Consider the following 16530-nt stretch of genomic DNA (forward strand, 5'->3'; position numbering starts at 1 on the left):
AGGCTGGCGCGCACTCACCGGCTCGCCCCTCCAGTCCGGCTGCTCCTGTCCCCACTCCACCGGTCTGGGATGTACCTTTCCATCTGTTGCTGCTTTCTTCTATGGGCCCCTGTCCTGACGCTCAAAAATCTCAACTACTCAGTGCCAGAAGAGCAAGTGGCCGGTACCGTGATCGGCAACATAGGCAAGGATGCTCGACTGCAATCAGGGCTTCCGCCGGCTGAGCGAGGGGGCAGCGGAGGGCGAAGCAAGTCGGGTAGCTACCGGGTGCTGGAGAACTCGGCACCGCACCTGCTGGACGTGGACGCCGACAGCGGGCTCCTCTACACCAAACAGCGAATCGATCGTGAGTCCCTGTGCCGCCACAACGCCAAGTGCCAGCTGTCCCTCGAGGTATTCGCCAACGACAAGGAGATCTGCATGATCAAGGTAGAGATCCAGGACATCAACGACAATGCTCCCTCCTTCCCCTCTGACCAGATCGAAATGGACATCTCGGAGAATGCTGCACCGGGTACCCGATTTCCCCTCACCAGCGCACACGACCCGGACGCCGGCGAGAACGGGCTCCGCACCTACCTACTCACTCGCGATGACCACGGTCTCTTCGCCCTGGACGTCAAGTCCCGAGGCGACGGCACCAAATTCCCCGAGCTGGTCATCCAGAAGGCGCTGGACCGCGAGCAGCAGAACTATCACACGCTCGTGCTGACCGCCCTGGACGGTGGGGAGCCGCCACGCTCCGCCACGGTGCAGATCAACGTGAAGGTGATCGACTCTAATGACAACAGCCCGGTCTTCGAAGCGCCCTCTTACTTGGTGGAACTGCCCGAGAACTCCCCGCTGGGCACCGTGGTCATTGATCTGAACGCCACAGACGCGGATGAGGGGCCCAACGGCGAAGTGCTCTATTCTTTCAGCAGCTACGTGCCCGACCGCGTGCGGGAGCTCTTCTCCATCGACCCGAAGACCGGCCTGATCCGGGTCAAGGGCAACCTGGACTATGAGGAGAACGGTATGTTGGAGATCGACGTCCAGGCCAGAGACCTGGGACCCAATCCCATCCCGGCCCACTGCAAGGTCACAGTCAAGCTCATCGACCGAAACGACAACGCGCCGTCCATCGGTTTCGTCTCCGTGCGCCAGGGGGCGCTCAGTGAGGCCGCCCCGCCTGGCACTGTCATTGCCCTGGTGCGGGTCACTGACCGAGACTCGGGCAAGAACGGGCAGCTGCAGTGTCGGGTCCTGGGTGGAGGCGGGACGGGCGGCGGCGGCGGGCCGGGCGGGGCAGGGGGGTCCAGCCCCGTCCAAGCGGCGGCGGCGGCCTGGGCGGGCCAGGGGGTTCCATCCCCTTCAAGCTGGAAGAGAACTACGACAACTTCTACACAGTGGTGACTGACCGCGCGCTGGACCGGGAGACCCAGGACGAGTACAATGTGACCATCGTGGCGCGGGACGGGGGCTCGCCTCCGCTCAACTCTACCAAGTCGTTCGCAGTCAAGATTCTGGACGAGAACGACAACCCTCCTCGGTTCACCAAAGGGCTCTACGTACTGCAAGTGCATGAGAACAACATTCCAGGAGAATACCTGGGTTCCGTGCTCGCCCAGGATCCTGATCTCGGTCAGAACGGCACTGTGTCCTACTCCATTTTACCCTCGCACATCGGTGATGTGTCCATCTACACCTATGTGTCTGTGAATCCCACCAACGGGGCCATATACGCCCTGCGCTCCTTTAACTACGAGCAGACCAAGGCTTTTGAGTTCAAGGTGCTTGCCAAGGACTCGGGGGCGCCCGCGCACTTGGAGAGCAACGCCACAGTGAGGGTGACGGTGTTAGACGTGAATGACAACGCGCCCGTGATCGTGCTGCCCACGCTACAGAACGACACCGCCGAGCTACAGGTCCCGCGCAACGCTGGCCTGGGCTACCTGGTGAGCACCGTGCGCGCCCTCGACAGTGACTTCGGAGAGAGCGGCCGCCTCACCTACGAGATTGTGGACGGCAACGACGACCACTTGTTTGAGATCGATCCGTCCAGCGGCGAGATCCGCACGCTGCACCCCTTCTGGGAGGATGTGACGCCCGTGGTGGAACTGGTGGTGAAGGTGACAGACCACGGCAAGCCCACTCTCTCCGCGGTGGCCAAGCTCATCATTAGGTCCGTGAGCGGCTCCCTGCCCGAGGGGGTGCCCCGGGTGAACGGCGAGCAGCACCACTGGGACATGTCCCTGCCGCTCATCGTGACTCTCAGTACTATCTCCATCATCCTCCTAGCGGCCATGATCACCATCGCTGTCAAGTGCAAGCGCGAGAACAAGGAGATCCGCACTTACAACTGCCGCATCGCTGAATACAGCCACCCGCAGCTGGGCGGGGGCAAAGGCAAGAAGAAGAAGATCAACAAAAATGATATCATGCTGGTGCAGAGCGAGGTAGAAGAGAGGAACGCCATGAACGTCATGAACGTGGTGAGCAGTCCCTCCCTGGCCACCTCCCCTATGTACTTCGACTACCAAACCCGCCTGCCCCTCAGCTCGCCCCGGTCAGAGGTGATGTATCTCAAACCAGCCTCCAACAACCTCACTGTCCCCCAGGGGCACGCAGGCTGCCACACAAGCTTCACAGGACAAGGGACTAATTCGAGCGAGACCCCTGCCACTCGGATGTCCATAATTCAGGTAGGAAACTTTTAGCATAATTGGGACTGAATTCATTTTATTGCTGGCTTGGGAGCTGTCCCAAAATCTTTGGAATAGGATAAGCCACACTGTCAGCAGCAATGAAAGAGAATTTTCTTAAATGAAAATGCTTTATTCTTTAATACTGGACAGGTATCAGCTGCCACACATAAACCCTCCCACATAAACAGCTTGAAATCTACAAGGTGTAAATGTTTTACTTCAGTTACGTTTGTAAAAGTTTATTTTTATAGGTTTAAAAATGTGAGCAGTGCTCAGTATTCAGTCTTTATCTTATTTTATTTGTTGGTCCACACTTTGTTACAAAAAAGTGTTTCCTGATTAGGAAAAAACAACATAAAAACTTCATTCTCTTAAAAAATTTTTACTTCCATTTTAAGTTATTTTTTGATTCAAAAATGAAAGAAGTATATATTCAAATATGAAGTTCTTAAAGTTATAGCCTTGCACTCAGGCAGAATTCTGGAACTTAAAAGAAACTTAAACTAAGTATTTACTATCCCAAAAGTTAGTTTTATATTTAAAAAGTGTTTTAAGAGACATGAAAATCATTTGTAGCAGAAACTGCAGCATAGTGTGCTGGTGTAATTTAAGCTTTTGAAGTGCTCTGAAGTGCTCTCAAAAGTTTGAATAAATGCAGGCTAGGGATAGTGACCAATAGATTTATAAACAGTTGATATTTGTTTAGGCCTGTGCTTTCCCTAATTTGTTTGTTGGAGTAACTAAGGAATTAAAGCTATATAGTAGAGAGTCACAGGATTATTTTGTGCATTTAAAAAATAGGACACAAGTTGCTCCTGATTCCAAGCTGCATTTATTTTGCAAGTGTGTTTCCAATACATGCTGAGTGATAGTTGATATATACTATAAAGTATGATCTAAAGCTATTAATATATGATAAAGCTATATGAGTGACGAAGGGTGGGCATCAACTCTTAGAAAGGTTAACTATATTGACTATACTGTGTTTAGTCACTGTCTTGTTTCTTATCCACAATTGTTTCACTGAAAACTTTAATTCTTGCTTACTATGAATGTGGGTTGTTAACAAATTACTCTGGATAAGCAGTGTTTCCAGTTCAAAATTGAGCTTAACTAAAAGTGACACTTTGGGAGGAAGATTTGTATCAGGCAAATGAAAAATAATTCGTTTGTATTATTATGCTTTGAAAAGCAAATAACTTTTAATGACACCTGACTCAGTAATGGTTTTATTGTTAAAACAGAGTAGTAAAATTTCTTGCTCATATGTTTTCTAACACAACAAGGTTTCTATATACTAATACTTAACATATTTTTCTGTAATAGGATAGTGTCCTTGAAAAATAGACCTTTACATGTGACTCTACTCAATACTAAAATGTCAATAATAGTAGTAACTACCAATTTTATAGCATTTAATGCATATAAGTAGTCATGCTATTTGAGGTTTATATAAAGCTAAAATTGAAATTTCCAACTTAAAAAATGTGGTTTCTATGGAAGTCTTTCTGTGACTATGTAAATTTGACATTTATGATAATCAGTATCTCTACAGAGGGAGATGTGCTAACGTACTATTTGTGGGGGTGGGGGGTAATGCTAGGGATTGAATCAAGGGTCCTCTGCATGCCGGTCAAGCACATGACCACTGACTACACTCCCTGCCCTAAAGTATGTATATTTGCAAATCTACTGCTTTTTATAAATACACAATTCTTTTGTAGCTTGCTTTATATTTATTGGATTAATAATAAAGATATGTCACAAAAGGTTAATTCTTAACCCTCCACTTCAAGTGTTTCAGTTGAATTCTCATTTAGTTTCAGTATACGGAATTGGTGCAGTCAAATTCTCAACAATTCTGATGTCTTGTTCAGACTAGTGAAGAACAGTCTTGGATCGAAACATCCAGAAGGTTTTGAGAGACAGTGAGGCCTCTACTTATTTCCAAAGTGCTGGTCATTGCTTAAGGATGATGCTCCTGCTGCTGGTGATTCTTCTCATTAGCAATAAAACTTAAGCGACAGCAAATTCCACACACACAAACACAGACAAATGCACAATTTAAACAGAAAGCAAAAGATAAACTGTTTCTCTTCTTTCATCCCTAGTATCTGAATCCATACTATAAAAAAGCAAAATGAGTTTTAATTTCAGGTCTGAAATCTTTTTTTTCAAAGTATCTCAATTTCCTATATTGGCTCAGACCTGGAAATATTAGCAACATAAACTATTCAAATAAGTGAGTTTTCCCTACTAATTTTTTCAGTCCTATATGAAATATTTGTAAATTGCAGGATGTGTTAATTTCCCTTTAAACATATCAGGTTTAACTTGACACTATGGAGAATATGGTAAATTTAAAAATTACTGTTTTTTAACTGATGTGCTACAAATACATTGTAATGAAGTGACATGCTTATATTAAAGCATGCAAGTATCCCATAATCTTGTTCAAAATGCTTTCATTAATGTGTGTATATAATAGAGACTGCAAAGGAAACACATTACTAATCTCATGTGTATTTCTGCAAGTAGTCATTTAATCCACTAAATCTACTTGAACTAACAGCTGCCATGTCCAGTTCATCTTTATTTTACAGCATTTATATGGTGTTTAGAAGTTTCACAGTATAATTCCATCAATAGATCGAAAAGAATTTCATAAGGTGTTGCAGTACTCTGATACAAAGTGGTGATATAAAATTTGAGACTTTGTGACTTATCAGCTCATGTTACAATGCAAAGGAGTATTTAAGCATCAAAGCATTTTATGCATTTCTAACATGTGAAGGTGAATATCTGAAGGTTCTTCTTGGGCACAAAAGTATTTTTATAGATTATGAATATAATGTAACCATGTAATCTGGTGTAGAAACAGATTTGTGAGATGAAATTTTATTTTAGAGTTTTATCAAGTTCCTCAAATTAAAGTTGATCTATGTAGTGGTTGTATAATAGACTATGAAAAATATCCACAATAGTGTGAATTATAATATACCACAGTTATATTGAAATATTTTTTCATGTTAAAACTATAAAGTTGATTTTGAGCATAGATTTAGTAATAAGCAAGGGAGATAGATATTTTTACAATTTTTAAAAGACTTTCCCATAGGAGTAATTTTCATGAGTCATTTCATGTGTTAACATGAAATTTAAAGTGGAGTAGATATCATTATTAATTCTGAAAAATAACTGCTAATTATGACTTATCACAATTAATTGCTGAGTCTTAAAGTGACTTTTCAACAGGTGTTTTTAGTCCAGTCCACCTTGAGATGAAGGGGGAAAGCTGGGGACATCTCACTGATGGGAGGATTTCCAATTTGAAGATCTGTGTTTTCACATTTTTTAGCATTGCTACAAGTCATTTTGAAAATACTATCATGGAATAAAATGTAATAAGCCATCAAAATTAAATTTATTAAAATACATTTGAAAGGAATATATTCTTAGTGTCTTACAGATCAATTTCATGAAATTCATGGTTAGAGTTGACTTTAGAGTCTTTATGCTAGGGAGATGAAATTCTTTTGAAATATGTGTTTGGCAATTTCAATAGAAAGGAATTAAGTACATGGCAAATGCCTAAAGCCAATACAAACATATAAAAATGCAACTGAAGTGTAAAAATCTAAAGTATCATAGTATAAGCAGGAAATTCAGTATTTCAGAATGAAAAAGTAAAAGTCTAGCTTTCATAATAGAAACATCATCCACGATTTGGCTTTATTCTCAACTCTGTAACACAAGCCGATTTTGACCATGGAGAGTCACTTATGAATTCTCAAGATCACGATCTTTCAAATTTCTTACGCTAGTATATTATTAATGATTTCAGCACCAAAAATACACAATTTCTTTTATCAAAATTGTGGAGACATTTTACTGCAATTTTTATTCTATGAAGGGATCATTTGATTAGCTCCATGTATTGCTTTCCATAAATTATATATAATCTCTATTTACAGGGGTTGTGATGGGCATTTAGGAGAGAGATGTTTTTCTTAGCATGTGTCTCCAAGCATGTTTTTCCTTTCTTAAAAGTTTTCATAAGATAGTGGAGTAATTTCTACCTTGGAGTAAGATGAGTGCATGGTCATGTAATAATTTTTCTCTTCTTGTGCATTAGAAATAATTCAACATAAATTAACTTTAAAACATTATCAGCCACTCACTGTTTAGTGCTTCTTAGAAGATTTTTAAATTTTTTAATATCAAAAATTTCTTCTTCTTCTTTTTAGATATTGTGCCTTTTCTTCCTAGTCTCACATGAATGTATGAAAGTTTGAGCTCTAGTGTATATCTCTGGGTACTTCTGTATCACATAATAAATGAGAAAAGTAGGTTTGACTATATGAATTAGAAGCCACACAATTTTACTTTTTAAATATGCCAATAACTCCTCATAAGTCAATAATTTATATCCATTTGGTTTCAGTTTTCAGCAAAAAATTTAAATGCCAGCTATGTGAAACCTTATTCACTTAAACTAAGATGATAATGTATCAAGCTTTTGAAATTATAAGAATAAATTTTAATTTATCTGGTCATAAAAGTGAGTCCTATAACTTTAGTATACATTATCACATCTAAATCTACACCAATAATTTTCTAATTTTATTCCTAGTGTTTTCATGTTATTTAAAGCTGATGTGATTATAGAGAAGTATGACCTAAAATTTTTCTAAACTATGAAAACATATATTTTAGTAATAAAGAAATTTACATTTCATAAAAGAGTATCAATGACTACACTATTAAAGTCATGCAAAAGAACAAAAATCCTCACACAAAACTATAGTTTCTAGAAATACTTTTCCATCAGCTCAATAGTACAATATTTGATATTTACTTCTTTGAAATTTGTAGAAATAACTTTTATAAGAGTTTAAAATAAGGTAATTTTTAAGGTAATCCTAAAAAATAATGTATACTAATGATTTATGAAATTTGCAATATTTCACAAAAATTTTAAAAATCTTGAGATCAATTTAATATTCTTCAAAAATATAATATAATATAAATATGTATAATACATTTTGTTTTAGTAATTATTACCAGGTTTCAGATTTCAAATTTTTTACTGTTACTGCTGCTTATGTAATATAATGTTACAAAATCTATCTATAAATATAAAAGGTATAAATTAAGAAAATATTTTTGCTCTTTTGATCAATTAAAAGATTACATACATTTATTGCTATAAAGCTTGGCTTTGTCTATTTATGAAATCAAATTTTTGGGAAATTATGTGTTTACATGTGTTTATACTTTTGTGGAATATATGTAGACACCCCTACAAATATTGGCCAGTTTTTATATTTGTTAATTCAAAGACATTCTCTTTTTTACTGGTGAAGTCAAATATTTTTCTTTTAAAATCTGTTAAAGTTTGATGGCTCTACTATTTTGAAGTTTCCAGGAATTTGAAATTCGATAAAATAGCACCAGTTACCCTATAAAAGAAGATTTAGGGAGTGAATGGCCTTCCATAGCTTGAAGCTTATGAAGATTAAGACATTGAAAAATGTCATGCAAATATCTAATGCTGTATTTAAGTGTAGGACAGGGTGACTAGAAGGGAGGTTAAAATACATGGCATGAGCCTGATGATGAAAGAAAAGAAGCAAGAAGCCATTAAAATTGGGCTAGTGCCAGGTAGGAAGCATCACTTGACTCCCTGATGCAGGGGAGGCTTGCAACACACTCAATAGTAGGTAAATTCTTACAAATGCATCTGCTAATTATGATATTAGTCATTGCTCTAGAATGTATTCCCTTCAGTGATACTTCTGTTTAATAAATCCCGGAGGGCATTATCTTAAAGTCATATTTTAGTAAAGCCATTAGGGAAGTGATATTTTTTGTATTAAATTCCTTCAACCAATGATTGTATAATGTTAGAGTATAAAATAAAGTTCAGTCTGCTTATAATTTTGAAGATAGAAAATAGTGTGATTTGTGCCACTCACCTAAAAAACTCTTTTGAAGTTCATCATCCACAGTAATCTTTTGTCAATCTCCTTTACTAAGGGAGACTTTGTTGAGAATTTCCTTCAGTGGCATACAGCATTTTACAGTTAGTCATAGCTTTCACCACTAATGTTGACAGTGATATATCGCTATCCTTTAGTCTCTCGAAATAAATCATCTATAATAAAGAAGTCCTTAATGATATCAACATCTTTGCAGTGACAGCAGAAGCATGCTCCTGCTTCCTTGCTACTGCAGACATATACATTCAATATTTGCAGGACAGTAAAAACAAAACAACAAAAAATAGCAACAAAATGCAGATGCAAAATTGTCACTGTGGAAGTGGCATCTTTCACCTGTATCCGCTAAGTTCTTTCAGTGATAGAATATAAAATTGGCTTCAGGCAGAGTTCGAGAGAATCTATTGATATATGTGTGACACAGTCTGTGTTTGTTCTAGTTCTAGTGACATTCTGATCACTTGTATTTGGGGGCCTTACTCTGGACCTATTCCAGGAAGTTTTGTTGTAGGGAAATGGTTCTTATGGTTCATTGAGCAGCTAGCATAACTGTTCTGAGTGTGATTGGTGAGTTTGCATATATTTATTTTTTAAAAACAAGGCAGTTAAGCAGCATAATTATTGGAAAATGAATCATAACAATAAAAGACTATTTAAGTTAACAAGCTTTGTGATCAAAGGATAAATACAGGTTAGATAAATGAAACTTAGATGTAACTAATCTACATAAATAGACTGGTCTGATTAGAGGAATGGAATATATTAAAATAATTTAATGGTATTAGAAATGCTTCTTATCTCAGTCATTTTGAAATATTTAAGGGCATGCATTATCTGTCTTTATAATTGTACTCAATTAGTCTCATGAACCATATTTATGTTGTATGCAAAGTGCACAAGGTAATGATAAATATAGTTTGGCAAAGATAAATATAATTGTATACGATTCTGTTTGGTTCTGAAATGTACCACATCTGAACCATATTTAATACTTTTAAAATTTGTAATATTTTTGATGATTTTTAATTAGTGGAATATATTAAAGGGACCAAATAAAAGACAATTTCTTGTTTACTTCCTTTATCAGCCTAAAGCAGGCTTTGTAGGGTTTGAAAGCTAAAGCAATAAAAATCAATTTCAAGTTTCAAAGCCATATATCACAATTTTTGTGTATATATTTACTGACTTTAAGAAAAGCCATTTTACTTACTTGTAAATTATATTAATATACAATGTAGATTATACTCTGAAAGGTTTTCATGCTATTTCCATAATAGAAATACTTTAAAATAACAGATTTAATTTACAACCTGACTCAATAACTAATCTCCTTCCAGTAAATATGGTGCGTTAGATATATTTTCTTCAGTCTTCTTGGTAATAAATTATTAGAAATGTAATTTAGTCCTAGTCCTAGTCATGAATCTATATATTTAATTAAGGCATCTCTTAGTGAATCTTAAATAACTGTATGTATACATAGAATTTTCATTCTCTCTAATTCAATATAATGCAAGCTCAGGCATGTATTTATATCTATCTATTTATCTATCTATATCCTATATACAATAGTTCAGTTTTATAAAATGGAAAGTAAGCAACAGGTATTTGCTTTTTATAGGCAGGTGGTTTCAGGAGTTGAAATATCTTTCCTATTGCCATAACCTAATTTTAGAACATCAATAATTTAAATTCTTAAATTTGTATTTGCAATATGAAAATTTGCACAGGTTTTGAAAGCCTATCATTGCAGTTTTTACTCTTACGATATTCTTCTTCAAATCATAATCTTTAGCATAAATACCTCTGTAAAAACTGTTCATTTTTCACACAGTATATCAGTGTATACTGAGATTGTTTTATGATTATTTGCTATATGTTTTCACATTATTTTACAACAGCAGAGCAACTGAGTATGCATAGCTGAATTTATAAATAAATACACCTTTTTTTAGCAAGAGAATTGTCTAACCACATATGTAGAGTGGCAGTATGTGCTTTTTTATTTTTTTGTAAGTGAGCTCAAAAGGACCTTGAGGACCTTTTAGCTTGTGAGGCAGGTGCAATGGCACTGCACAAAATCCCCAACCCTCCTGGCAGTATGTGCTTTTTACTGATGTCCCCGTTTCATGAAATGAAATGTAAGTAAAAATTATGTTTGAGGAAAAATATGTAAAAATCTTAGAAAATTTACCAAGAATGAACAATTTCAATATTTTTGAACAGAATGAAATAGCTTTAAGAGGACTTAGGTTCGAGCTCCAACCTGATAATTACTTAATGATACAACCTTATATAAAAATAGTCATGAAACTTTCTAAACAACTTAAAAAATAGTTTAATTTCCATAGTTCTAATAGAAAACAAAGAAAAAAATTGAGATGCTATCTAAAATTTGGTGAATTCTATTACAATGTCTTCTTGGGACACAACCTGCTTGCTTTCTACTTTGCTTTTGCAGTTTTTCATCTATTTTAAGAGTATTTCCCAAATCAATTTATTGCATTTATAATGTAAGTAAGAAGAGATAAAATGTATGCAAAGAGGGTGAGCAAAGAAGGAAAGAGGGAAAGAGGGAGACAGATGCCTAAATCAATGCTCTATCCTTATCATTTTCATTGTGGTGAAGTACAATTTACCTAGAAACTTACCTTCTCATGTTTTCAAGGTAAGACATTTGATCATTTGATCATCTGTTTTATTTTTACTATGTGAAACTTTTTGTGACCTACGTTATGTTAATATTTTTTTTTATTTTAAGAAAATGTTCTCATTGTTTCATGCGCTAATCCTGAATACTTGATACAGAAATTTCTATTTTAAAGAGTACGTTTGGACAGTGCTGGCAATTTACCTCAGCAGCATAGCACCTGCCTGGAAAGCATGAGGTCCTAAGTTCGATCCCCTGTAACAAACAAACAAACAAAAACAATAAGTTTGAAGATTTCCATTGACTTTACTTGGCATAGTATGCATATAATGTCTCATTCATTTTAGAAAACAGTAAGAAGGTCTTGGTACTGTTGTATAATTTAAATTATAAATTTAAAATAGAAAGTATTATTAAAATGGAAAATATATATAAAAATAACAAACATTTTAGTATCAATTCTTAGGTTAATACAAATCTATAACCTTCCACTTTTAGCATTGGCAGAAGCACAGGTAGTAATTATTAGCTTAGTTTCTAGATTCTGAAATTCTTAGTTAATCTATTATTTATCCCAAGATGATAATAAGGCTGAAAATATGAAAACTGTCGTATTAAATAAATCCCACTCACAGGAGTTGCCAAAAGCTTGTTCTGCACTGTGGCCCTGGCACAAGTTGTGCTAATACCAACAAATGAAGCAGTATACAGAAGTGGAGAGAAACTAAGAAAAGAGGGGGAATGCATTTAAGAAGGCCTTTTTGTTTCTTCTGATTTTGAGCAATAGACTTTCCATGTTTTTTTTAAAATCAAGACAATTATACAGTAATTTGGGTTAGAATGCGTGCCCAGTTCCCCATCTCAGAACCCAATTTGTTACCACCTGTGGCTATTTCTATTAAAAAAAGAAACATAATTACTATGAGTCTCAGCAGTCTTAGAGTAAATTTTTGCAATTACAATACCTCCCTTGGGCAGATGTGTGAAAATGCTAGATTAATTCCTGCCAGGGTCTCTCTGTTCTTCCTGCATTTTTAGGTTTGGTGTTGCCTGCTTATTAGAGTGGCTCTGTTTGCTCTGGTTAACACTGTGTCAGTGTCTCTATAGTAAGTCTCTAGAAATAAAGATCCACAAATCCACCATTAAATTTTGCCCTAGGCAAAAAGTTTACATGTAGATCTCATCAAAGGAATAGATAACATTTTCCCTCATTTTCCTATGTGGCCTAGTTAAGTTTGAAGTAGAAGAGAACAGACCACTTGCCAGTAATGCAGAGGCAGAACTGAAACCAGCAGGTACAAGAAAAGTGTAGTAAAATAATTTCTTAACCAATAGAAGATGTGGAAATAATTTAATTTTATTTTATTCTTGATCACAAGCCATTTGAAGCCTAAGGACTTTAAAGAGTGATTACAAAGATACTAGCATCGGATGGCTAAAAGGAAATTTAATATCTGAATTGCTCCTCATTCATTCTTTTTTCTTACAGTGACGGTTGTGTATAATCTCTTTCTCTAACAAGAAACTAATTGATCTACACAAACTAGTGAACGATATTAGGTATGAACAGGGTGAAAAGTCTGCGTCAGTTTTTTCACTATTAAATTATTTCATCTCAACAATATCTAGATAGTAGTATACTTGAAGCATGGTCCACATCTGTCTTATTTGTCTCTGTTGTTGAGATAATCTAGTGTTTCTCACATATAATAGACACTTGAAAAAGTATGAATTCTTTAGCTGGATGTGGTGGCACACACTTGTAATCTTCAAGGTTGGGAGGCTGAGCCAAGAAGATCATGCATTACATCTGCCTGGTCAATTTAGTGAGATTCTGTCTCAAAACAAAAAAATAACATAAAAAGGACTGGGGATGTACCTGAATGAGAAAACCCTAGGTTTATCATTCCTCAGTCACACACACACACACACACACACTCACACACACACACACACACACACACACACAGCAAGTATGTGAAACCATGGCCTGGTGGTAATTAATTTGTTTCAAAGAAATATGTTTCTATAATTTTAAATGTATAATTGCCACCTTTTAAATAACTGCTATGAAAATTCCTACATAATTAGATTGATATATTACAATTTCCTTAGGAAGAATAACCAATCCAGTTAGGACCTGTTATGAGTATGGGAGCCATTAACGGTATCTTTTTACATTATATATGTAAAATATATAATATATATACATGCATAGATGCAGTATGTCAGGACAATAGTGTTGGTAATAGCTTATCTCTTTTTTTAGTATGTTTTATACAATATTAAAGTGGTGCTGTCCAGATGTTATGTCTATTTGCTAAACTCTTAAGTGTCACCAGCTCTTTTGAATTATTACTAAACTAAAGATAATTATTTCTATATTTTAATTAATCTCTAAGAAACTTGTATTTGTGGATATGCTCCACAAAGTGTAAATTCTTCCAGTCTACATTTCTTTTTTTTTTTTTCCTTTTGACCCTCAGAATGAAACTCGGGGTATTCCTAGTGAGCAACATACCCAACCTTTTAAATTTTGTTTCTACTTTTTTTTTTTTGAAAGAGAGAGTTTGCTTGCTAAATTGTTAAATTGCCCAGGCTGTCCTGAAACTTGCAATTCTCCTGCCTCAGCCCTTCAGCACCCTGGGATTGTAGGTATGTACCATTACACTTAGCCTGTGCCATTTCTGTAAAATGAGATCAAAGCTAAACCATAAACTTTACTTTAATGGTACATGTGCTTTAATGGGTGTAAATATAATTTTATGATTCAATCACATTGGTACCTACCGTCTTCTGCTTGATAACTGGAAAAGGAATTTACTCTTGGTAATTACTTAATATATATGTACTTATGATAAATCAGTTTATAAAAAATTCCCCAAATTTCAGAATCTAAGCCAGATAGGTGATAATAAATTATTTATACATATATTTAAGAAACAAACTAGGCATTATTAGCATTATGCCCCCACTTCTCTGTTGTTATTTAAAATATAACAAATTTCAGAGTTGCTTAGTCCATAATCACTAATTTAGTATACAAATAATGAAATAATTATAAAAGCAAATTTTGGAATTTGTTTACCACTATTAGTTTACTACTCTTAATGGGATTAATTACTATTATCTGAATTTTAAATTTTAACTGCAAAGTCCATTTCACATAAGAAGGTTTGATAGAATAAAAGCTTCAAAGAAGTGAGTTTTCAAACCATACCAAAAACTCATTTATCCTCTCTTGCCAGTTAGGCTAGAATAAAAAAATAATTATAAAATATTTGGAATTTAACTTTAACACTCAATAAAAACCTTTCTAATACAGCATAAAATGGTAATAGTACTGAATAATATACAAGGTGAACCTACAAATAATGTGTAAATAATAATAATACTTGGCTTAACAAGTGGTTCAAATCTATCTGTAAATTTACTCTAAAATATTTAGCATTCTTTGAAAAAAAGGCATATCAGCTCTCATGGCTACTCATTCAGATTAAGGGGCTTCCAAGATAGGTGTTCTTTAAAAATTTGAAAAGTGTCATCTAATACATAATGCTGAGAAAAGCAAAAAGGAGAGAATTACTATTTATGTCTGTTTAATATTATAATTGTCTACATATTTTGTGGAGAAACTTTAAGTACCTTTTATGTTTACATCTATGATAATTTAAAAAATATTGAATTATATATCTTAATTAGGCTGATGGTATTTATCACCAGATTAAAATTTTTAACAATAGGTACATATGAACCCAGGTTTCATATAGTTGATTTTACATATGATGATATTTAAGTAAATATTGGCTTAGCTGATATTATGTTGGACATTTAAAAATGGGCTTAATAGACAAAATTTGCTCATTAGCTAATATAAAAAAGCTTGGGGCTGGAGATTTATCTCAGTGGTTTCACGCCTGCCTCACAAGCACAAGGTCCAAGTTCAATCCTTGGTACCAAAAAAAAAAAAAAGGCTTGCTACATTTTCTTTAATCTAGGCTTGAGTGTATACGTTGAGTTAAAATGTTGATTTTATTTTATATAAAAGCAATAAATTAACTTCCAATCATGATTCTCCCTTTTTGCTTTATTAGCCAGGAATGTGCCCTAGCAGGATATAGTGAAGGTGAAATTCTCCATCTGCCACCATTCATTTTTCTTTACTTCTTAGTAAACTTCTCTTTGTTTATGACTTTGCAGTTCAGCGTAGGCTGTTATATTATTTCATCATATAAAGGAATCTTTTCATTACAGTTAGTGAACAAATTCCTCAAAATTATTTTTATTTGGAATTTCCTCCTGAGCCTCAGTGAACTTGAACTTTATAATCATGCTCAGTCCTCATTAATTCACTAGAAAAATCAAATCTCTAAGAAACTACCGTTGTTTAATGATATTATAGTTTGAATCTTCAAGGTGCAAGGGTAAGATTGGTAGTGGAGAGGTTCTAGGGGGTAAAAGAATGGTCAGTGTCCCCAGGTAAAATTAATATACATAATTTGGAAAGTGAAGCTATCGTCTCACTTGGTTAATTGTAATAAACATATTCTCTTTTTAGAGCATTAGGGTAGAATCAACATGTTGGGAAACAGATAAAAGGTGCAAGAAAGCATTTAAAATCCAATCATTAAGTTTCATTGCATCCATCTGCTCCCAAGAAATTTAATTAAAAATTTGATTCATTGAACTTTAGCTGCCATTTTGGACCACAGTTTCAAAAATCTGTGTTGTTAATTTGGATATTTAAAGTTAATGTGATAGAAGTAAGTCCTGTCCAGTGCATTTTTGATCTTATATTTTCAAACAAAATTTAAATATCTAAAGTCAGGCTTAATGGGCTGGTATATATTTAACGAAGTGTCAATAGAGTCATTTAATTTTGACTTTGATTAAAAGCAACTAATATTAGTTCAACTACTTTAAAGTTTTTATGATCTAGACCAACTGTGCAAGTTTTTAACTGTCACTTTATGCATGAAATCAGAGAAGTAGAAATGCCTCTCATCAATTATTCTGCAGGTCCATTTTGTTATAAAATTATATGCATAACATCTAATTATACTAAATTCATATACCATGGACATGTGAAAAACAAAACAATTCAACTATTTACCATTTCATGTAGCTATCCTGACTTTTGAAATTTTGGGCACTCCTAACTTTTTTTTTTTTTTTTTTTTTTTCCAAAAAA

The 16530-nt window shown here is 35.7% G+C and overlaps 1 protein-coding gene across 1 annotated transcript in view; it reads left to right on the forward strand.

The window, feature by feature from the left end:
• The first annotated feature begins 7 nt into the window (after window positions 1–7).
• The window catches only part of Pcdh17 (protocadherin 17), a 97832-nt gene continuing 81309 nt past the window's right edge, over window positions 8–16530 (forward strand). Inside the window, exons 1-2 of the mRNA XM_033759983.1 lie at window positions 8–1277; window positions 1325–2684. Coding sequence (XP_033615874.1) covers window positions 70–1277; window positions 1325–2684 — 2568 coding nt within the window. The 5' untranslated portion in view covers window positions 8–69. The remainder of the gene's footprint in view (window positions 1278–1324; window positions 2685–16530) is intronic.

The sequence above is a fragment of the Fukomys damarensis genome, unplaced genomic scaffold, assembly GCF_012274545.1.
Source record: "Fukomys damarensis isolate Sample0158 unplaced genomic scaffold, DMR_v1.0_HiC HiC_scaffold_38, whole genome shotgun sequence".
Taxonomy (NCBI): Eukaryota; Metazoa; Chordata; class Mammalia; order Rodentia; family Bathyergidae; genus Fukomys; species Fukomys damarensis.